The following is a 22,917-nucleotide window of genomic DNA, read 5'->3' as shown; positions in this document are numbered from 1 at the left end:
GGAAAGGAGACCCACTGTGGGACCACAACCATCCATGAGAAGGGAGAAATATTTCCGAGGGTGGCAATAACTTGTCAGCTTTGTACGGAGGGCTTTTGTGGCTGGCATCAAGTACGTTCCCTATCTAAACAGTCTGTGGTAAGGAAAAGAAGCTACATCAATGGTTTCTTCCATTGCTGCCCTCAGGCTCGGCTTGTAGGCTAAATACAGAGGCCCTGGAGGCACCAAGCTGGGACAGGGATCATTACAATAGATCGTCGTAGGCTCAGTTTATCAGGTTCACTGTTGTCTTCAGGCGAGGACTGTGGACTAACTCCAGCAGGCCCCTTGGTGTCCCCAGGAGTCATCCCACAAGAACCTTTGTAGCCTCCAGATTGGCACTTAGTGTGTATCCACCAGGCCCACTGTAACCCCCAGACATGGACAGTGGGATGTGGCCTTCCTCCATTATGTGCCCTTTCGCCTGAATCAACCCATTGTTGACACATTCTACCAGGCCCCCCACCTGCCCTCAGACTAGGACAGAGGAACATGGACACATTCTGCCAGCCCCCACCTGCCCTCAGATTAGGACAGGTGGGGGAACATGATTAATTCCACCAGGTCCTCTATTCCACCAGGTCCTCTATTCTCCTAAGGTTGGCAGTGTGCACACATTCCCCCGGGTTAACTGTTGCCCAACCCCCCCACCCCCAGAGTGATGCAGTGCATGGTAAGCACACCCAACCAAGTCCCTCTTTGCCCCAAGGATGGGTCTGTGCCCAGCGGGTTCAATGAATCAGGCCCACCTTTGCCCTCAACAGGGATCTCTGGGCAGTGAGTCCATTCTGGCAGGTTGCCTCTTGCCCCCAGCTGGGTCTGTGCATGATGATGTCACTCCATCATATCCCCTTTTGCCCCTAACGGAATTAAGTAAATCCCAATACCTTATCCTGCAGCCCTGCGTGTTCCACCGTCTGCTTGGCTACTACCAGATTTGCAGCATTTATGTCAACGCTGATAAGTCGCGACCCAGGTTTTAGCAGTTGGGCAATCCTCACCGCCGAATAACCGCAGTAGGCGCCCAGCTCAAGGCACATTGAGGGGTTTGTCTCCACCAGGATCTTATCCAGAATGGACCCTGGAAAGCAAAAGAAAACAGAAATGTTGTTATATTTCTGAGCATTCAGAGGTGCAAAAGGGATCTTATTATAATGAAATGGACCTCTGCTCACAAAGACCACAGAGGGGACCATTTCATGCCCTGCTTCACGCTACTGCCCGCGGCTAAATGTTAAGGACAAAAAACACAGAGGGGCAGATTTATCAAAACATTTCACCACTGCAAAGCAGCACAAAGTCTCCACTTTACTTTGATTCTCTAAAAGGAGTAGAAAGTCTAGGTTTCTGCTTCAAGATCAGCACCACCAAATCTTTTACTCGCTGCCTACTCTACCGCTCATCATACCTGGGACCCTACTTCCTGGCCTTAGATCCTCTTAAACTACAATACGTGAACCTCACCACTCTGGTTGATTTCAATTATCACTTTAAGATCTTCAATAATTCTGAAGTTTCTAATCTCATATATACCCAAAACATAACCGGTCTCACCCAGCTAGTGACTGTACCCACCCACATAGTGGGACACGCTCTGGAGGGGGTTTGTACCAACCACCCTCAGCCAGTACTTCAAGATCCTATTGTCCAATTATAGTCTGATCATAGCTTAGGCTCCTTCAGACATCCGACGAACACCCATAATCCCTCCAGTCTCAGTACTGATATGGGCACACCGACACTGCGCAAATAGGGCAAGTTGCTGGCTAGCCTAATCTCACCACCCATCTGTCCACTACCTCCCTGCCCCTTAATGAAGAGCTATCTAATAATCTTAACTCATTTAACAATTTGATTATAAACACTGTCAACGGACAAGCGCGCCTAGTTCGATCCTGTAAACGCAGGTCACCCCCCTCAACACCCTGGTTCTACACCACTGTAGCAAAACAGAAGCTACACTGCAAACAGCTTGAATGCAAATGGTGTCACGCCTACAAACCCAAGGACCTGTCCGGATACAAGACTGACCAGAAATCCTACCATAATCTGAAGAAGACAACCAAGAAAGCCTATTTCACCGCCTAAATTGAGGACGCCCACCAACACCCAAAAACACTACTCAAAATCTTTCCTAAAACCCAAAGCCCTCTGCAGGGAAACCTCCCCCCTTTCAAGCCCTCAGTGACAAGATCTCACAGCATTCTTGGAGCAGAAGATTCAAACCATACTGCAGAGCTTTTCAACCTTCATCTTCATCTCTCCGATTGCCCATGCAACGTCATAACTGTAAATCCAGAGTCCTTTCAGAATATTTCGCTCTTACAACCTCGCCAAGCCATTCTTTCCTGTAAGACTGGCTCTACCAATGACCCATGTCCACCAACTATACTCCACATGGCAGTCAATACAGTCAACCCCTTATTCAATAAGATTCTCAATACATCTTTATTCACGGCTGAAGTCCCTACAGCTTGGAAACTGGCAGTCGTTAACCCCTTGGGCGCGGCCGCGATTCTGCACCTGTGCGGAGCTTTTAAAGAGTGGGCGGGTTCATGACGGCCCCCAGTCGTCATCAGCACACGCCCACCGCGGTGCATGATGGACGGGGGCCGTCATCAGCATAGAAGGGGTTAAGCTCCATCAAAAAAAATCCCTTGCAGACCCCACCATCCGGTCATCTCTCTGCTCCCAGCATTGATCATTTTACTAGAAAGTATTGTGAATGGTCAACACATTTTTACTTTTTTTTTTTAGAAAACTCCAATTCCTTACACCCCGACAATCCGGTTTTTGCTCAAGAGTCAGCCCTACTAAAAGATTCTGAAGCAATCAGAAAAGACCCTGGACACTAGTAACAATGCGGTCCTGATACTGCTGGACCTCTCTGCAGCGTTCAACGCCCTCTCCCCCTCCATACTCCTTCAACGGATTCAGGAATGCGGTATCTCCCATGAGGCTCTGTCCTCGATCAAATCGTTCCTGACTGACAGGAGACAAAACTGTAGCCCTATAGCAATTTGCATCAGCAGAAAGATCAGTGACCTCAGGAGTCCCACATGGCTCACCCCTCAGCCCACACTATTTAATATCTATATGGCTCCCCTCATCTCCCTGATAGCTTCATTTGAAATTGCTACCACATCCTATGCTGATGATACACCGCTGATTCTATCCCTAGGCCTAGACAAAGGCTCTTTCCATATCCAAAATTGTTTCACCAATACCATCCTGTGGATGCATGACAAATACCTTAAATGTAATACGGATAAAACCGAAATCCTGCTATTCGGCACGTCTAACCTGTTCTCTCCAATCCAATGGTGGCCTAACTACGCGCCCCTACCCCCTGCCATAGTAGAAGTCGCAAGAAATCGAGGGGTCAAATTCAACACCGCCATCTCCTTCCACCCTCAATCTCTGGCAGTAGCTGGAATGTGCTTCAAGCTTATCAAATCCCTCAAAAAGTTATTCGATTGTTTTCCCATTAGCCGCCATGAAAATGGTTGCCTTTGCTCCAATAGTCTTTAATTAGGGTTCTCCAAGCAGCTGCTCCATAAGCTCCAGATGGTACAACATACCTCCGCTAGACTGGTACTGAAACTTCCCAAATGATGCTCAGCCTCCGCTGCCCTCAAAAAAACTACACTGGCTACAAATACACAAGAGGGTCCTATTCAAGATACTCCTATTGGTTTTCAGAGCTTTTATGTCCACCAAACCCAAATACCGCACTGCCCGGTTCAGCCACTACAAGACTTAAAGGGTTGTTAGATCATTCAATGCTAACCTCTTGAAACCCCCACCCTGGGAGAGAGGGGTCTAGGCTAGCTTGGGGCAGACTGTTTTCTTGCCTGTAGGGAACTGGTCTCGTAGATGCTTGGGGGCAGAGTAGCTGAGATGGATCTGATCTAGGGGAAGCGGTGACCAATTGGAATTCTCAATTAACTAGTGTGCTCCTGGGAAGACCTGCAGTAGTCACAGGGACAACCCCACGAATGCTTTTGCGACTTGCTATTAGGAAGGGCCGTTTCCTTCCAAATAGCGAGCGCAACCCTATGTAAGAATGTTTTGCCTCCGCAATTGCGGGTGCAAAACACTCGCCACCTTCTTCAAGATGGTGGTAATGGACTCGCAAAAGGGACCTTCCCCTTTGCAAATGCAGGGGGAAATATTTTTTAAGGGCAGGCAGTGGTCCCAGGGACCCCTGTTGCCCTTAAAAATGAAACGAAAAGGGCTCACTTTTTTTTTTATGTATGTATGTATGTATGTGTCTTGTAAAGCGCACTGCTGCCCTGAGGCGTCGTGGCGCTGTAGACCGCTGGGGAACCCGTCCTGGCTATCCCTGTGAGATGGTCCCTACTGGGTATCTCCAAGGTGAAACCAGGCATCCCCAGCGAATGTGGGGGGCCGTTGTGGAGATGAGGCAAGCTAATGCCCAGAGTTGCCGAGTGTGATCCCTGGTTAGAGTAGGCACCGAGGCGAGAATTATCAAGTCCGCTGACCGTGGTCCACGACCCTGCCGCGTCGGGAATTGAACCCTGGTTCCGGGCCGTTTTCTGCTTCCGGGTCTGCCGCCTCTAACCAGTGAGCCACACCACTCCACTCCCGTTTTCCTTTAAGGAAAACGGGCTGCATTAAAACCTAAAACTGCTTTATTTAAAAGGAGTCCCAGACATGGTGGTCTGCTGAGTCCAGCAGGCCACCATACCTGGGAGGGCCGGCCATGCCCAATGGGGTCGTAAATTGCAAGAGACTCATTAATGTTCATGAGCCTCTCAATTTGCGACCCCATTGGGAATCGCTAACAGCGTGAAATACACTGTTGTACATTGGAAATAGCGCCTAGCAAACTGCGAGTCACAAAAAACTCGCAATTTGCAAGGTGCTATTTCCACGCTCGTACATCTGGCCCCAAGACCCTTGGCGTCTCCCTCGACCAGCCCCTACAAGGATTACGTCAAGAAAAGATTCCAGGACCTATCACATCTGATCGGCCTGCTGTAAGATCAAAAAATTCCTCTCATACCACACATCCACTCAACTGTTCTGGCTCTTGTCCTCTCACACATTTTCGGGGCAACATTACACTTGCTGCTTTCCAGATGCAACACTCACCTTACACAAGCTGGCATTCATAGTATTGATCACTAGTCAACACAACTACAACCACGCCACCCCCACACACTTCACTGGCTCGCTCTCACAGTCGGCAGAAAATTCAATGATCCGAGTAGCTTCTAAAAAACGGTGCAGACCCTAAAAGAACTACTTTGCTGCAAACTGTTCCCTCCCTTCTGGAGCAACATCACGGGCAGCACAAAACATCACCCCCAGAAGATTCCTACGACCAGAAAGTAGAAAACAAAGACAGATCTCCTTGTTCTCCCCATCTTTGGAACAATCTCCACCCCTGTCTAATGCTACTTCCCTCACCTTCTGTAAAAAACTTCCTGTAGATTCCCACCCACACCCCCTCTGAACTTTACTTTGACTTGGATCCAGTGAAGAGATCTTTCAGTGTGTTCCACACCAACATGGCACTTCACCTCTCTGTAATCCACTCCTGGTTCATACAATCTTGTGCTTATGAACGCATTCTTGTTACTCGCCTACAACCTAAGCAATGCGACACACAACGTTCGGTCCAATGTGAAGTGCTTTGCACGCATCCAAGGAAAGGTTGGGGCCATATAAAAATTTAACATGATTAAAATAGAAGGAACATTCACTCAATCAATCAATCAATCAGGGGTTTATATAGCTCGCTACTCACCCACCAGGGTCTCAAGGCGCTGGGGTGGGGGGGTCGGCTCCAGGTCAGTCAAAGAGCCAGGTCTTCCTGAACGTGTGCAGGGTGAGGGTGTGCCTCTGATGTTCACAGGGAGCTGGTCCCAGGTTTTCGCTGCGATGTAGGAGAAGGCTCTCCTAACGGGTCTCTTTCTGCGGATGCGGGGAACCTCTGCCAGGGCGAGGTCGGTGGAGCGGAGGTTCCTCTTGGGTACGTGGAAGGATAGTCTTTTGTTGAGGTAATTGGGTCCGATGTTGAGGGATTTGTAGGCGTGGGTGAGGAGTTTAGAGACCCTCTCTTTAACGGCGAGCCAGTGGAGGCCACGTAGGTGTTGGGTCGTGTGCTCGTGGCGCGTTGTCCCGAGGACGAGTCTGGCTGCAGTTTTCTGGATGGTTTGGAGTTTGTGTAGGAGAGTTTTGTTGATTCCGGCGTAGAGGGCGTTGCTGTAGTCCAATCTGCTGGTTATGAGTGTGTGGGTGACGGTCCTTCTGCAGTTGGGGGGGGATCCATTTGAAGGTGTAACGGAGGATGCGAAGGCAGTTGATGCTGGTGGAGGTGACGGCGGTGATCTGGAGGTTCATGGAGAGGGAGGAGTCAAGGATGATGCCGAGGTTCCGAGCGTGGTCTGTAGGGGTGGGTGGGCTCCCGAGGGTGGAGGGCCACCAGGTGTTGTCCCAGGCGGTGGTGGAGGGTCCAAGGATGAGCACCTGGGTTTTCTCTGAGTTTAGCTTCAGGCAGCTGTCTTTCATCCAGGCTGCCAGGTTCTTCATTCCTTCCTGGAAGCAGAGTCTGGTGTCTTCGGGATTCTTCGTGAGTGAGAGGATGAGTTGGGTGGTGTAGGATATGAAGTGGAGCCCATGCTGTCTGATGATGGCGGTGAGGGGGCCATGTAGATGTTGAAGAGCGTGGGGCAACAATAAAGTTAGAAGACCACATTGACCCGTGGGAAATAATTTAAGAATATTAATTTGATACCCGCTTCTTTCAACAAGAAAAGTGTGGAAATTTCTACGAATCCCAGTGAGTTTGAGCTGTCGGTGCAAGGGTTAGACAAGTTCCAGCAGTCGGGAAGGGGGGCAGTCAGGGTAGGAATTTCAGGCAGGCTCTATGAATCAGGGGGTTTTCATGTTGAAGGAATAGGGGCTTCACACAGGATCTGTGAGTCAGAGGGTTTCAGACATGATCTATCTGTAGGTGGCTGGGCCGACTAATTCCAGGAGTTGAGGTTTCCAGCTATGTTATGGATTTGGGGCGTCCTGAAAGGCTCTAGAAGGAGGAGTGAAGGATTACAAAGGGAGAAGGGGTTCAGAGTGGATCCAGGAGTCAACGGTCTTAGGGCGAGATTTAGATCTTGGCGGACTGGTTACTCCATCACAATGGTGACTAATATTCCGTCCACCGAAACATAAATCCCATTATAACCTAAGGGATTTATTATTCCGACTGACGAGATATCCGTCACCGTTGTGACAGAGTAACCTGTCCACCAAGATCTAAATCAGGCCAAAGAGGCTGGAGGAGCCTGAGAGGTGAGCCTGTGTTCTGCCAAATGCATCTTAGTTGTGTGCTTACCTTTCTCATCTCCTACATTCATGGCCCACTCCTTCTCATAGCAATACTTGTCGATGGTGTCTAGGACGCTTTGTGGGTCGCCCTTGACCGCATTCTTCAGAACATAGTCCAGAATCCGCTGCTCCTTTGTGAGACCCATGAAGAAATCCGCAATTCTTTTAAGCACCAGCTCGTTCCAAAGGATCGCTGCCAAGCTGTTGTTCCGGATTAAGACGAAGAGAAATAGACCAGCCGTAAGAAGAACCCCAGAAACAGAGTAGACAACTATAGAGGCATCCACCATCTGAATGGGGTAAACAAAAAAGCTTGTCATGTGATAAATCATAGATAAATCATATATAAGACATGTTAAATGCATGATTGATTTGCATCAGATTACTGGAAAAAGGTGTTGGAATGACAAAGTTGACAAAATCAGACAAATTACAGGATTCAAATTAGCTCCACAACAGTTTTTTTAACGTTAATCTAGATTTCAAAGGATTAATAACATTGCAAACAAACTGTTCAACAATTCATTAACAAAAGCTAATAAAGAGGAACGCGGTGTACTCGAACATCAGCAAATTAGTTGGCCTAGAAAGAGATCCAGCTGCCAACTGTATAACAGAGTAAGAAAAGTATCAACAGAATAAAAAGTGAAAAAGAGTATGCAAGGGCACGAACGTTTTACAAATGGAACACTCTAAGGGCCATATGTATGAAAGTTCGGTTTTGCGATTCTCAAACAGCGATTTTTTGGGAATCGCTATTTGAGAATCGCAAAATGCTATGTATGTAGGATTTGCAAATAATTAAACATATTCCTTAATTGCAAATACCTCCCCATTCATTCCTATGGGCCTAGAGGTCCAAAGGAATGAATGGGAAGACAGTCTCAATTTGCGATTCTCAATTAGAGAATCGCAAATTGAGAATGCAATTTCAAGGGTGCAGGGTGTCAAAAGGACACCCTGTTGCATCCCTGAAATGTGCATGTGTGCACATGTGGCACACATACATTCCCTGAGGGCATGTATGTGCATCACATGGCACTTTGAAAAATGCAAAAAAGTTCATTTTTCAGAGAAATCGCAAATTACCACCAACTTGAAGTTCGTGGTACTTTGCGATTCCTTAAGCACCATATTGCACTTTTTCTGTGCCTCTTACATTGCATTTAAGGAATTTGCGATTCCTTAAATGCAATTGCAAAATAAGGAATCACAAATTTTGCGATTCCTTATTTTGCGAGGCAGTTTTACCTTATTAGTTCCCACTTAGCTAAATTGCGATCGCAAACGCCGAAATTCTGCGAATTTTGGAGTTTGCGATCGCAATTTTGAATGATACATATGGCCCTATGCCCCTTAAATGAGACTTATGGGGAAGTCAACAAGCACGCAAGAATGGTTTTAGTGAACTGATTTAACGTAGTATTGAAAATGTGACTTCATAGACTGCAATTATTTTAAGAGTAAGCGGCCTTCCTAGCGGATAGCTCCGCAACGTCCATGTCTTAATATTACCCCATCCTTCTAAGACCTACCACAATCTTTCCAATCACTTTACATCAGCTAGGATCTTGAAGGACCAAAGCGGCTTAACAAAAAAAGAATCAGGGACGCCTAAACCACATAGAAACATTCTATGGTTTTCCAGAAATGACAAATAATTAACTCCTCTTAAAAATGTATCCTTAGGTCATGATGACCAACAACCATGGACCCATTTCCATCTTGGTCTACTTGGCAAAGTTACTAAACTGAGCATATCTTTTTGAGCACAAACCTTTTATTGAAGGTAAAACTCCTCTCAGAGCACAAGACAGTCCATTATTATCTCAGTACTTTAAGACCGAAGGAGGAAAGCTACCCATAGCTCTGCTGGTGTAGCCATGCCCCCTGCCCGCTCTGTGGGCTTCGTTTGTGATCATTACATCTTCACGCAGCACTAGGCAGAGTGCAGCATTAAGAGGTTGGCTACTTCGCAGTGCGAGTCCTTCTTACACAAGAATTATCTGCCATTTTAATTCCTCCATTGTTTCAAAATCAATTTTCCCCATTTTACCCTGGAGTATAAATCCTTCTTTAATATTGACTAGAGATGGGCAGAATTGGCAGAATTTGGGGACTCCACGTTACTCTTGTATTGTGGCGTTCCAGCCAAAATCCGCCATTCACAGTGTGGCAGCATTTTTTCCTGCGAGGCTCCAGAAATGCGAGCAAGATTTGGTGTCCCATAGAGCTATTTTCTGAATGCGGGTGCTCACAAGCTGGCACGGTGAGAGATCAGCAAAATCGACTCAAAAGGCCGCGCTCTTGTGCACTGCATAGTGCCGTTTGCACTGATTTTTCAACACAGTTTATGTTACCGGCGCTAAATTGCAGCGCAACATGCATATTTCCACCCGTTGGCGGAACTCTGCGGAATCTCGCAGAGTTTTTATGAGGCATGAGAGGCATATTTCAGCCCGCTGGCAGAAACTCTGGAATCTCACAGAGTTTTTATGAAACCCCGCAAGTTCCGCCCGCCCCTAAGCAAATTTTGTTGACCCTATTTATTCTTACAGTGGCAGCCAAACAGAGCAAATGTGACTGGCTCTCTTTTTTCTTCATGTCTGTGACTTTGCTTCTGGTTAGACCGTAAGACCCATTGTGATTTTATAAACTAAAGGGCTCTTTAAGTGGATCCTCCAATCTTTGAGTGAAAGGACTTGCCCTATCAATTTTGCAAAACTGGAGGCTACATCCCCTGCAGGGGACTGGACATAAGCAGGGGCGTAACACAGGTCCCTGCAGCCCCCGCACCCTCCAGGGGGCCCCATCAGCACCGCACTTCTGATGGGGAGCTCTAGATTGAATCCGAAGGGGGCCCCTTCACGCACCCTGCAGGGGGGCCCCCTCAAGGGTCGTTACGCCACTGGACATAAGTCCTCAGATCCAACAACATAAACTATCCTGGGCTGGTAGTTAGTAGAAATTCTGCTCTACTGTGCCATAGCTGTCATTATTTCTATGATTCGGGGACTCAAGTTTAGAAGGTCGCTCCTTCTTAGAAAGAGGCGAGATTCTGCAAACCCTTCTCCCGTGATAACAGGGATAGAGTTCAGATGGGGCTACCAGTTCATGAGAACTGGGGTCATGGATGGACTTTCCAGAAAGCCACAGGAAACTTTAAATGAAACTTTGTCAAGCCATTCTGTTAGCCCTGGCACTGTGTGATTCTGGGCAAATATGTCTAAAAATGGAAATCTGTGAAGTCCAATCGTAATATGTAACACTTAGTTGTGCCATTCGTTAATCTCCAGTTAGGTTTGCGATACATTAAAAAATAGTGATATCAATAGCGGTAGCATTCCCATGCTCCTTTACAGACTTCAAGGCACATCAATGCATCAATAAATACAAATGTCCTAAATCGATATGGGATATCATGATGCCCAAGTGCATAGATCAAATGCCAAAGACCTATAGCTCACGTTAGAAAGAAAGCTCACTTTTTGGCAAGAAGCACTTTTACGCTTCATTGTAATTATTTTGCTCATTCATATTTGCCACATAAAACAGAAGAAAGAATACATTAACGCAACTAGTCTAGCATTGCCTGGCTTTCTTTCTCATCAATGTTTTTGTGGTTTATTGATTACACTATGTCCAATGCCTTATGTTTCTTGTACGTATAAACTGTGAGAGAACGCTGATGTTGTTTATAGCTCACATTAATAGCCCCGAACTTTGTGATCAGAAGTGTAATGGGCTACTTATGTGGGGCTACTTAATTATGTAGTAACCCACAATCTGCAATGCACCACCAACAACAATATATTAATACTTTATTCACAGGCCATTCAATGGCAATGTCTCTCTATCTCTTGGCCATATGTTTTTTAAATACCACCCAACTTGAGCACAGTGATTCACTTACATGATCAGTCCCAAACTTTAAAAGTAGTGAATTCAGAGACAGATGACCCCAGGCTTGGGGTTTCTCCTTGGGCATGCAAGACCTCCATACAATGGAAATGCAACAGACCACTTTAGTTTCCACCATGTACTTTGAAAAGTGTCCTTGAAGGAGGGTACAGAACATGGTGCAGAGGCGAAGCCAATACAGATTTCACGTCACACTAGATACCAAGTTAAACACCAACATAACATGATATTCCCAAAACGATTGTCCAAATTTACCCCCACAGGAACACCACACTGATGCATATATTACTGTGTTTTGGGGGGGACTAGTATCCAGTTTAAGTTATGGTACAGTCTGTACCTGAAGAAATAGAGATTTAACATTTGATTTTCATTGAATACCTCAAGTTATTTTCACGATATGGAAGAAACATGGTTCTAGGTAAACATGAGGTCTACCTTCTTGGTACATGCCTCATTTCCATAACATATGCATTTGTACATTCACATTTTATATAACAGATGTGTATTGGTACCCAACTGTTGGACTTGGCCCTTCTGGCAGGTTCACCCCTGAACTTTTTGTCTGGTATTATTAAATAATTATAGTGATTTTTGGTCTTTGCGCACTTTGACACTGTGGCGCAGTGTAAAGTGCGTGCGCTCCCTGAGTGCGTGTGTGAGATTGGCCTGCCCTCCCGTAGGAATGCATGGGGAATGTGTGTGTCCCTGGTAGTTCCTGATGCGTGGGGATGGCAGGTGCGAGTTTGGTATGTACGGACTCGTGTGATTGAATGCTGCGCAATGGTGTGTGCAGCGTGTTTGTGTCTAATATGGAAGTGCCACTTCTAGAAGTGTGCCTGTCTGTGCAGTGAATGTGCTGGCTTGTGATTGGCTGGAGCTGGCTGGTGTGCCAGGCTCCATGAGTCATGATGGGTCTGCCCCGGTGGTGAGTGTTGAGATTAGCATGTGCGATGTGAGGGAGTGGTGCACCTGGGACCTGAATAGGGCTGGGCTTTCCCCACATAATGCTGGCTCCGCCCCCTGTGGTGCATCTAATGTCCCTAGCTTGGCCAGTGAAAGGAAAGGGTGGTTGAGCACACCACAGTGCTTCAAAACCCGCTGCGACTGTTTTTTCCCCCACCCTGCACCCTGAGACAAAGGAATTCACTGTATAAAAAGGGGCTGTGTCGCCTTACAAAATGTTCTTGTTTCCAACTCGAATCTACCAGGGGCGTCCTGCTGCTTGGGCCCAGGGGAAGGCTTGCCTCCCTGGGCCCTGCCCAGCCCCTGGATATCCTGGATGTCTGGAAAGCTCTCCCTGTGGGGCCCTTTTGCCTTGCTTGGGGGGGACTGGAGGACTTTTTCTTTACTAGGAGCTGCCTGCTCCATTTCCCTGCCCCAGGACCCCTTGGACTCCCCAGCGCTTTGCGAGCGCTTTATTTGAATTTTGCACGATGGAGCTGCTCTCTGACCTGCTCGTGATTCGAGCCTTGCAGGCGCCACCCTGCATTATGCCTGCAGTTATATATTTTTATTTACGGGTGCCACCCCGTCTATCTGCCCCCTTAGCGAGTGCCCACCTCGCTTCTACGTTTATTGTATGCCTCAAGGGTGCCTATCCCTCGTTATGCCCCCGGGAAAGATGCCTCTGCCGCTGCGGGCGAAACCGGAAGTCAGGTGGCATGGCGCCTGGCTGTAGGCGGGACTTCCGGGTTGCCGCAGGAAGTCCCGCCCGTTGCCGTGCGCTGATTGGGCGAAGCATTGCCTCAGCTGTTCCGGTGTCCCGTGCCGAGAGGGAGACTGGAGATGCTGCCGTCCCGCGCCTACCGGAGAGAGAGGGAGTGCGGCGGGAAGAGAGGCAGGCCGAGTGATGGCCGCCTGGGGCTCCGGTGAGCTGGGGAGAGCCCCGGGTCGCCAGGAACTAACCGTGGAATGTTGCGGGGCTCCCATGAGCATGAGGGAGCCCCGGAAAAGGACTTAGCACGGAGCTTGCGACTCCCCACCAAGTCCCGGTCCCGAGATGGGGGACCGGGTGAAGCAGAGCCCGCCTGCCCTACCGCCCGGAGGAGCCCCCCCGTCAAAGGAGAAGCAGTTGGCCGGTGAGTGGGGCTCTTGTGTGTTGCCGGAGTCCGGCCTTGGGACTGGGGTGCATTTAGGGCGGCCCCGGATGGCAGTGGGCAGCCCCAACGCTTTTATGAATATATTAGAGCCTCGAGAGCTCCGTGGGTCACAGGTACAATTTTCAGAGCCCATGATGGCTCCAATGTGCCGCATATGTATTGTGAGGGTGGCCCCGGATGGCAGTGGGCCGCCCCACCCGTTTGCCGAGCCAGGTAAGGCTCCAACAATGGGGCATATGATAAGATTTAAAGGGCCAGAGGAGCCCGTGTTGAGCCCCGTGGCTCCACCGATGGGGGGCATGTTTCATTTCAGGAGCCAGATGGCTCCACATATGGCCCAGTTATACCAGAGCCTAGAGGGCTCCAGCAGTTAGCGCAGTTTTGGTTCAAAGGGCCAGTGAGGGCCCTGTCGCAGTCTTGTTCTCCAGCTGCCCAGCAAGTAGTGGGCAGCTGCACCATTTAGGTTTCTTTCTTTTAGGGACACATGTTCTTTGGACTCAGGAGTGAGTCGCACCCCTTCATCCCTACCTTAACCTTACCCAGCTGCACAGCACTTAGTGCTAGCTGCAGCGTTTAGGCCCTGTTCTGTCCCTGTCCTCAGCTGCCCAGCAAGTAGCGGGCAGCTGCTATGTTTTGGTTTTGGCGCAGTGGCGCAACCTGGAACTTGATGTGAGTTATGTGCTAAATATGATTTCTGCGCTAACTGTGATTTATATGCTATCATGATTCATGCGCTAATGCTTAGGGTGCAAGGAAATGTACTGTGTGTTGTATGTTTTGCGCACCCTGTGTGCTGCACCTCTGAATGTGTTTTGATGCCTTGTTCTTACACCGCTGAATGTATGTTTATACATCATGTGTCTTTCCTACACCTCTGAATGTTCTATGCATCATGTGTGAAGCTTCTGATTATTATATGTGCTATGTGCTAATTATTATTCCTACAAGTGCTAATTCTACCAAGTACTAGTTCTAAAAATGCTGATTCCTGACAGTGGTCCAGGTGGCCCTGTCTTGTACATATCCCCTGTAAATGCTGCCCGTGCCTGTTGGCACATTGTAAAGTGTGTGTTTATATCTAATGTGTTTTGGTATAATACAAAGGCTATTTTTACATATAACCTTGTGTGGAGTTTCCTTTGTGGTGGGCCTTGGGTGTTGTTGCTGGGGGTGCGTGCGCAAACACTTAACTCACATTGCCTCCGAGTTTAGCCTTACTGCTCATGCTACGTTACCAAGGGGGTGAGCAGGGGTTATCTTGGCGTGTAACTCCCTTGCCCTGACGTGGAAGTGGTGGTCTCTGAATTACTTTGGCGCAAGCCCTGGCCAGCCAGGGATCCCATTTCTAACACCAACTTAACATACTCATTATATTGCCCTTCGAAGAATGAATGGCTGACTGGATCCATTGTGATCTGTGACCAAGGGGTCAAAAACAGATCCTTACAGTGGATACATTCATTCAGTGAGGTATGAGGCCCGGCTATCAGTGCATGATAAACTGCGAGGAGCAGAAACACTTTGGGTCTTATGGGGTAACCAAGGAAGGTGTGTAGGGAGTCTGGGTCAAAATTCAGGCCTTAGCTGCATTTTTCCCAAGGTTATGGGGATATAGATTTTGTATCTACGAGAGCAAAGGAGACAAGACAGGAAACATAATTGATGCAAGGCAAAATGATGGGATACCCCTGCGAGGTGTCATGAGTGGTCCATTCGACTCCCATACCTAATATTGCATGAATGGAGGCCCTCTGCAGAGTGAGGCACAACCCTGCGCCACAGGGACATCTGTTACGCTCCTGGGAGCCAGGTTATGGTTTATCTGCAAAGAGCTTATGCAAGTTTGGACTACTTTGGAAGGGGGCTGAATGGCTACTTCTATGCAGAACAGCTTCTCTTTGGAAAGTGTCCATTGTGACAATCCAAATGTTACCCCAGAATATATACCATATTGAAATGCATTGACCATTAAAGAAAGAGCATCTTACGGCTGTACAAGATAGAGCTAGGCAGCAAAATTCTAAGACTAAACCCATCTCTACGAGTCACCCGGTAATTAGTGACAAATTTACCACACCCAATGAAATCAGACTCTGCTATGACGTAATGTTTCGTTTACAATATACCGTTCAATTACAACTTCTAGTACAATACTGAGCCTCTTTTCTACGATAAATATCGGCAGGTAAAACCTTTATCACAAAACTCATAGTTGCGATAGGGGTAGTAACGAGTGTTACTGCAGACATCAGGATTGACTGGGCCGCTCGTAATGAGAACCTAAGAAGGCAATCCAGGTGCAGCGTTAAAAATCATGGAGCATGGGCTAGAAGACCTCTCCAGCAAGGTTAAACTCCCCACCAGTGTCAAGTAATCTGATGCCAAATGCAATGCTTCTAGCATTCCATTCTATACACCAACCCGTGGAAAGCAGTCCCTGGAAACATCTGAATGCACAAATATATTGCATGAAGTTGGTCTCCTGATAGGAGGTCACACATTCGACCGGCCCACCTGGAAACCAAAGCGGTATCGCTTATGGTACACAAAAGAAGGAGATATCAAATAGTTCAAATCTCTACGGCAAGAATTTAATTTCAAGTGCAGGATGATGAATATTGGAAGTGCCTGCAGCTGTTGCCATGTCTGAAAAGATGATTGCTCCCAGAAGATCTTGCGTTGGACACTGTGTCAATTCTCGTCTACGGGGAGTATATGGCGGATGAGTATCATGCTTGCAGGATCCCATAATCGGAGTTTGCCACCCCAAACCACCAGAAAGGGTACCCACTTGCTCTGTGTGGGAAGCCACAAGAAGACCTCATTCTCTGACGAGCACTGGTTGGAAACACTCGCTATATAACAGGGACCGGAGAGAGCCATGTCCAAAACTCAATCTCGTCGAAGTACTCCAGGGTTGGCACTGGTTGACTCACTGTCTTCCCAAGACACATCTGAGCCCAAGGCCTTCATGATGGAGATGCCAATTCCCAGACCATTCCATAGGACAGTGGGAACCAGACAGGATCTGAGATTTATTCAGGGACTTAAGTGAATCGAACATTGTACCTAATGCCCTCTTGGCCCTGCTCACGACATGTCGGAGATTCAAGGACTTATTAATTATAAAAGAAGTTGACTCTGCTTATCACGGACTGCTGCAAAACTGTGCTCGCTTTGTAGATGGAAATCTACGTACACCCCGACATTTGAAGAAGTGCTGTTAGAAATAAGGGAAATGGCCTCACCAAAAAGACTTAAATATCAGCTGAATGACCAAATGCAAAAAATGTAAAACATCACGGATCCTTCAAAACATCAACATTTTCCCAGGAGCTTGTGAGCAGAATTTCTCCGACATCTACATTAGCATCCAGTAATATCTGCCCCTATAACCAAATCCTACATGATATGGACTGATGGTGATAAACAAATACTTTAGATATCCTGGTCCCCCATTATGGGTCTTCAATACTTTTTCTAAGGGGTCTGCAGCAAGGTTTGGCTAATTCAAATGAGTGACCATTCATATGGAACTCTGTTACTAATTTGTTACGATGTTTTTGATGTGCGTTACATAGGGCTTCTGGATATAGCACTTGGGGCGAACAGGATATTTCTCACATTTGTGACTAGTATTCTGTCTGCCCAACTCTAAGGCCCATGGGGGCATATGTATCAAGCCCTTTTGCCATTCGCAAACGGCCGATTCTGAGAATCGGCCCGTTTGCGAATGGGAACTGGCCTTTTGGGATGTATCACCCCAAACAGGCATCGCAAATTAGAGAATCGCAAAATTTGTGATTCTCTATTTTGCGATTGCATTTAAGGAATCGCAAATTGCGATTCCTTAAATGCAATGTATGAAGCACAGAAAAAGTGAGATTTGGACTTAAGAAATCGCAAATTACCACCAACTTCAAGTTGGTGGTAATTTGCAATTTCTTTGAAAAATTCACTTTTTTGCATTTTTGAAAGTACCATGTGGCGCACATACATGCCCTTGGGCCATGTATGTGTGCCTCATGTGCACACATACATATTTCAGGGGTGCAACAGGGTGTCCTTTTGACACCCTGGCACCCTTGAAATTGCATTCTCATTTTGCGATTCTCTAATTGCGAATCGAAAATTGAGAATGTCTTCCAATTCATTCCTATATGGGCCTCCTAGCCCATTGGAATGAATGGGAAGGTATTCCTTAATTGAGATTCACAATTTGCGAATCGCAATTAAGGAATGCCAAGGAATCGCAAAATATTTGTGAATTTTTTATTACATCCCGTTTTGCAATTCTCAAAGAGCGATTCTCTCAAAATCACTATTTGAGAATCGCAATGACGGTATTTGATACATATACCCCATGGTTCCTTAGGTTTACCATATACATGCTTTATATTATAATTCAATTTTCTAATGACTGCTCTCACTTTAACCCTCTCATTCTTTTTCCTGTCCTTTTGGGGCACTATATAGCCATTATTCTGCCTAGGAGAATAGTTTGCTCCTATGATCCGCACAGCAAGAGGGACATCCAGATGTTTCACGCTACTGGCTGCTAACCTGCAACCGGCCCATCCTAAAACACCTACTGATATTGAACATGGTTCCAGTGTGTATCCTCGCTAGTACACAGAACAAACTTACCCTGCTCCACCCTCTTCTTACAAGTTGCAAGCACATCCCGCCTTCCTGAATAAATCCTGCATCAAGATTTTATAACAAGCATATTCTTATGGTGGCTTTTTCTTACTCTATTCTCCCTTTCGTTTTATATTATTCTTCTTTAACGTTTTGACTCTTGGAATGCTTTGCTGAATCTGGCAGGAAGCATGTGGTTATAATCTATATATAGGAATATGTAACATGTTTCATTGTTGTTTCACCTAAACTCTCAATGCAGCTTTCAGTGCTTTGGAAACTAAACAAGATGTGTTGCAAATAAATGCGAAGAATAGAAAAGAAATGCAGGAGTGTTTATATAAAGACGAAAGTCAATCAATCAATCAATCAAGAAATTTATATAGCGCGCTACTCACCCCGGAGGGTCTCAAGGCGCTTTATATCAGTGGAGGAACTAATCCACTTTGACTGACTGCTACATTTCTGTTTAAGGATTGGTGTCCTGAAGAAGGTTAACTACAATAATTAACAACCGAAACATTGTACGCTTCCCCATGCTATACTTGGGGATGTTCAAAAATGTATATTAGGCAAGGCAAAATAGCCCAGCAATGAGATCTAGAGAGCCAACTATGTATATGCCCCAAGTTGTTTTGTGGATGCCAATAATGCCGTTATCTAGGTTTTGTACTGCTGCGTTGTATTCTCTGGAACAATAATTTTTTTGATGTATATTCTCTTTACTTTTCCATTCATTAACATTCTGGTTTTAAATATCTTACATTTAAGACAAATAAAACTGCGTTGTGTTTTTGATAACTCTATAGACCTGTGCTGTTTGTACGGGAGACAACCTTTACAACGCAACTTTTACTACGCAGTGCCATTACGACGCAACTTTTACAACGCAAACCATTACAATGCATTGCGCTGGGGGGCGCTCTAGGATAGGGAATAGGTTTAATTTACTATCCAACACCTTCCCTACTATCCACGGGGACTAGAGTTGGAATAGTAAATTAAACAATTCACTATCCAGCGCCCCAAAGCACTATGCGTTGTAAAGGCATGCGTTGTGAAAACCGTGTTGTAAAGGCATGCATCGTGAAAGCATGCGTTGTGATGTCATACATCCGTTTGTACAGTCAATACATCTCACTTTTATCTAGAATCAATCCTGAAAGTGTTACATTAAAAAAAATGATTTTTCTCAAGTATCCTCTGGTTCAAAAGACTACTAACAACAGTCTGTTGCAACTAAACATATATGAGTTTCTTTTTTCAAGTCTCCTGGTTGTAAAGGCACCAGAAGAGTGATCTGGCAGAGCAGGGGAGCGGGTGCATTACTCCGTGATTACTTTGAGTCTTTGCCAGTGCTTGTTTGCACAAATGGAAACTTCCTTAGCTCACTGAGCTACATGCAGCCTTTCATGTTCAAGGTTCTTCCAGTGTGCTGCTTATCAGCACTTTGTGAAGTCCTTTGTTTATTTCCATCAATGTCTGAGCACAAGGCATAGAATGCTCCAGTCCAGCCTCAAGCTCGTTGACCAATCCTGTTTAAGGTGGGCTAGCAGTGTTTGTGGCTTTTTTGCATTTCGGGCCATTTAAGTGTACTCCGTACAATGGTTCCCTCACGAGCCTCTGCCCCCATCCCTCAGTACAGCCCCCGCATATCTGCCCGGCTGTATCTGCCCATAAGCAGCGCGCTGAGAGAAAGCTCAGAGGACCCACAAGGAGAAGCAATAGTGAGGTGAGAAGATTCCAGAAGTTTCTGCCCCACTCTCATGAATTGGGTAAGTCACTCTTATGAGTAGGTAAGGTATAGAAGTCTTGCTGAATTTTGTGTAGGCAGACAGACCTCAAAGATCCTTTCTCCTTCCGCCCCCATCACTCGGAGGGATGTGGAGATGGGTCATGGATGACACGACCCCACGTGCTGTCTCTGGTATTAACCAATAGTAATGCGGCTAGCATTGGCTGTTCCTGTCCCTGTGGTCTTTAAGACACCTGCCTCTGTAGCACAGCGTGGCGGCCCTCCTGCTTCGAGGCGCTGGCACTGCCACACCAGGAGGGACTGTGAGATTAACAAACTAAGACGAATGAATGAACAATTCAACGCACGCGACGCACACTGGCGAGGTTGTGTTCAGGGTCCCCCTCTCTGCTTCGGGGAGCTGGTGGGCATGGGACCATCTCCACACCTCACCCACAACCAGGCTTGTGCCGGCACGGCCCTACATTGTGCAACGCGCAGGGGTCGGGCCCACCTTTGGGTTGCTGCTAGCAGGAGCTGCAAAGCTGTGCACGCCAATGTTGTTTGTGTATGTTTAATGTTCTTCATTCACTGGACTTGTTCCCCCAGGCTCCCTTGACAGTTTGAGTTGCTGCTGCCAGGGCCTGCGCGCTGCTCCCGTGCAGCGCGCTGCAGAACTCCCCCTGCCCTGCACTGCTCTGTCCTTGCCGCTCTGCTCGGCCTGAAATGAAATGTCAACTTATAAAGCGCAGTTGCTGCCCTGGGGCATCCAAGCGCTAGGCCTTCATCCTGCTTTCAGCTGCAGCGGCCTGAGCTGCTCCCTCCATAGTATGCGCACAATGTGACATTCACCCTTCTTCATTTTTGACATTTTCTACCCCACTAAGCCCAAGAACTGGCAGAGTCAAAGCGTGTTGTCTAGGGCGTAGCCTTTTATTCACATCAAACCAGGTAATTCTTCACAGACCAATAGGAGAAGACCACCCTGTTTGGATATATACAATTATTCACAGCATCATGCTTTATGTAAAATGTAATGTAAAAAGAACTTATAAAGCGCAACTGACACCAGACGGTTTCTTGGCGCTGGGACATAGAGAAAAACAGACAATCCAAGGGGCAGAGAGGGATTAGTGATAGGCGTCACGAAACAGGTGAGTTTTTAGGAGAGACCTGAAGTGGGTTAGGGGGGAGGCCAATCTCACGCCTAGCGGGAGGGCGTTCCAGAAGGACGGGGCAAGGAATGAGAACCTCAGTCCTCCCTGTCTTTTACGTTTGAAAGTCGGGGTCTGGAGTAAGGCCAAGTGGGCGGAGCGGAGATTGCGGGATGGAACGTAGGGGTGCAGTAGTGAGGAGATGAACAAAGGGCCTATGCCAACAAGGGACTTAAAAATAATACAGCCCAGTTTGAACTTACACCGCTCAGCGACAGGGAGCCAGTGAAGAGATTTTAAACTTGGATGCTAAGCCTGTGCTGGACATTCAATGTAATTTCCATTGAAGTCAATGGAAACTCCATGACGAGCTGAGCTCGTCATGAGCGTCGAAGGGGTTAAGAGAGGACTTGCGTGTTGGTACTTGGGTTGGTGATGAATGAGCCGTGCTGCCTGGTTCTGAACCAGTTGAAGCCTCTTTAATTGGTATGCCGGTATGCCAACATAGAGAGAGTTGGCATAATCCAACCTGGAAATGACCAACGCCAATAGGGCCAGGGTGAGTGCTTCGGTGGTCAGGAAGCGGGCAATCTTTCGGATTTTTCTCAGCTGGAAGAAGCTGGAGGACACCACGGCGTTGATCTGGGATTTCATCGCAAGATCATTACTAATGATGATCCCAAGGCTTTTTACTGAGCTGACGGGTTTAGGGGGGAGGCCCAGCCTGGAGGGCCAGAAGGTGGAATTCCAGGGGTTGGCCATACCCCCGACAAGCAGCAGTTCTGTCTTGTCGGGGTTAAGTTTCAGATGGTTTGCCCCCATCCAGTCGCTAATGTGACAAAGGATGGTTTGGAAGTTGTTGATTGACCGGTCCGTGGAGTTGATGTCAAAGACCAGCTGAATGTCATCCGCGTAGTTGAACGCGGTGACACAGCTGCCTTGCAACGAACGAATAAGGGGGGTAAGATATAAATTAAAGAGAAGGGGGGATAAAGAGGAGCCCTGTGGGACGCCGCAGGTAAGCTCAACCTCATCAGCGGAGAACTGAGAGAGTCGAACCGCCTGGCGGCGGTTGCTCAAGAAGGAGCGGACCCAGGCCAGGGCGGAGCCCGAGATGCCGGCCTCTCCGACACGGGCGACCAGGATATCATGGTCCACCGTGTCGAAGGCGGCCGACAGATCCAGGAGTACCAGAACCTGGCTGATGTTGGAGCACCTCTCCGCAGTTCCTCCATGACTGAAAGTATGACCGATTCAGTGGAGTGGTTGGGTCTGAAACCGGCCTGTTGGGGGGCAAGGAAATGGGATTCCTCGATAAAGGTGTTCAGGGTATTGGTCACATGGGACTCAAGGACTTTACTGAGGTAGGGGAGAAGGGAAATGGGGCGGAAATTACTCATGATCATAGGGTCTGCTGTGTTTTTTTTTAGGATGGGCATGACCTCGGCGCATTTGAATGATCCGGGGACAGTGCCGGAGGAGAGCGAATTGTTCAGTAGTGCCAGGGGAGGGGAGGGGCAGGCTGTGAAAGCCTCACTGAGGACCAAGGGAGGGCAACAATCTCTGGGGGATCCAGAGGTGACCTTCCTAAGGAGGACAGGGAACTCGGTCTCTGAGATTAGAGGAATCTGGGTCAACTGCCTGAGGTTGGTAAAAGGCAGGATGGAATCGGGCCCAGGGGGGTGAGATGGGACTGAAGATAAGATACTGTTCTTGATGTTGACTATCTTTTCCACGAAAAAAAGATTTAAGGAATCGCAGAGAGCCCGAGAGGGGAGAGGTTTAGGGGTGATCCTGTCTGGGTTTGACAGTTCCTCCACGAGAGAAAAGATGTCTTTGGTTTTGGTGGCGGAGTTGGCGATCTTGTTCGAGAAGTAGGTGGTTTTGGTTTGCAGGATCGCCAATTTGTAGTCTTTGAGCAGGACAGTGAAGCGTAGTTTCATGTCAGGGGCATAGCCATGTCGCCACT

At 47.4% G+C, this 22,917-nt stretch overlaps 1 protein-coding gene across 2 annotated transcripts in view; it reads right to left on the bottom strand.

The window, feature by feature from the left end:
- Positions 1–22,917, bottom strand: part of LOC144792750 (catechol O-methyltransferase-like) — a 60,195-nt gene that overhangs the window by 8,673 nt on the left and 28,605 nt on the right. Inside the window, exons 2-3 of one of the 2 annotated variants that reach the window (XM_078667929.1) lie at positions 7,403–7,685; positions 927–1,120 (exon numbers count right to left, since the gene is read on the bottom strand). In XM_078667929.1, coding sequence (XP_078524055.1) covers positions 927–1,120; positions 7,403–7,685 — 477 coding nt within the window. The remainder of the gene's footprint in view (positions 1–926; positions 1,121–7,402; positions 7,686–22,917) is intronic. The other variant, XM_078667930.1, reaches the window with a different exon arrangement.

The sequence above is a fragment of the Lissotriton helveticus genome, chromosome 11, assembly GCF_964261635.1.
Source record: "Lissotriton helveticus chromosome 11, aLisHel1.1, whole genome shotgun sequence".
Lineage (NCBI taxonomy): Eukaryota > Metazoa > Chordata > Amphibia > Caudata > Salamandridae > Lissotriton > Lissotriton helveticus.
The sequence above is the reverse complement of the archived record's forward strand: the minus strand, read 5'-3'. Positions and strand labels throughout refer to the sequence as shown.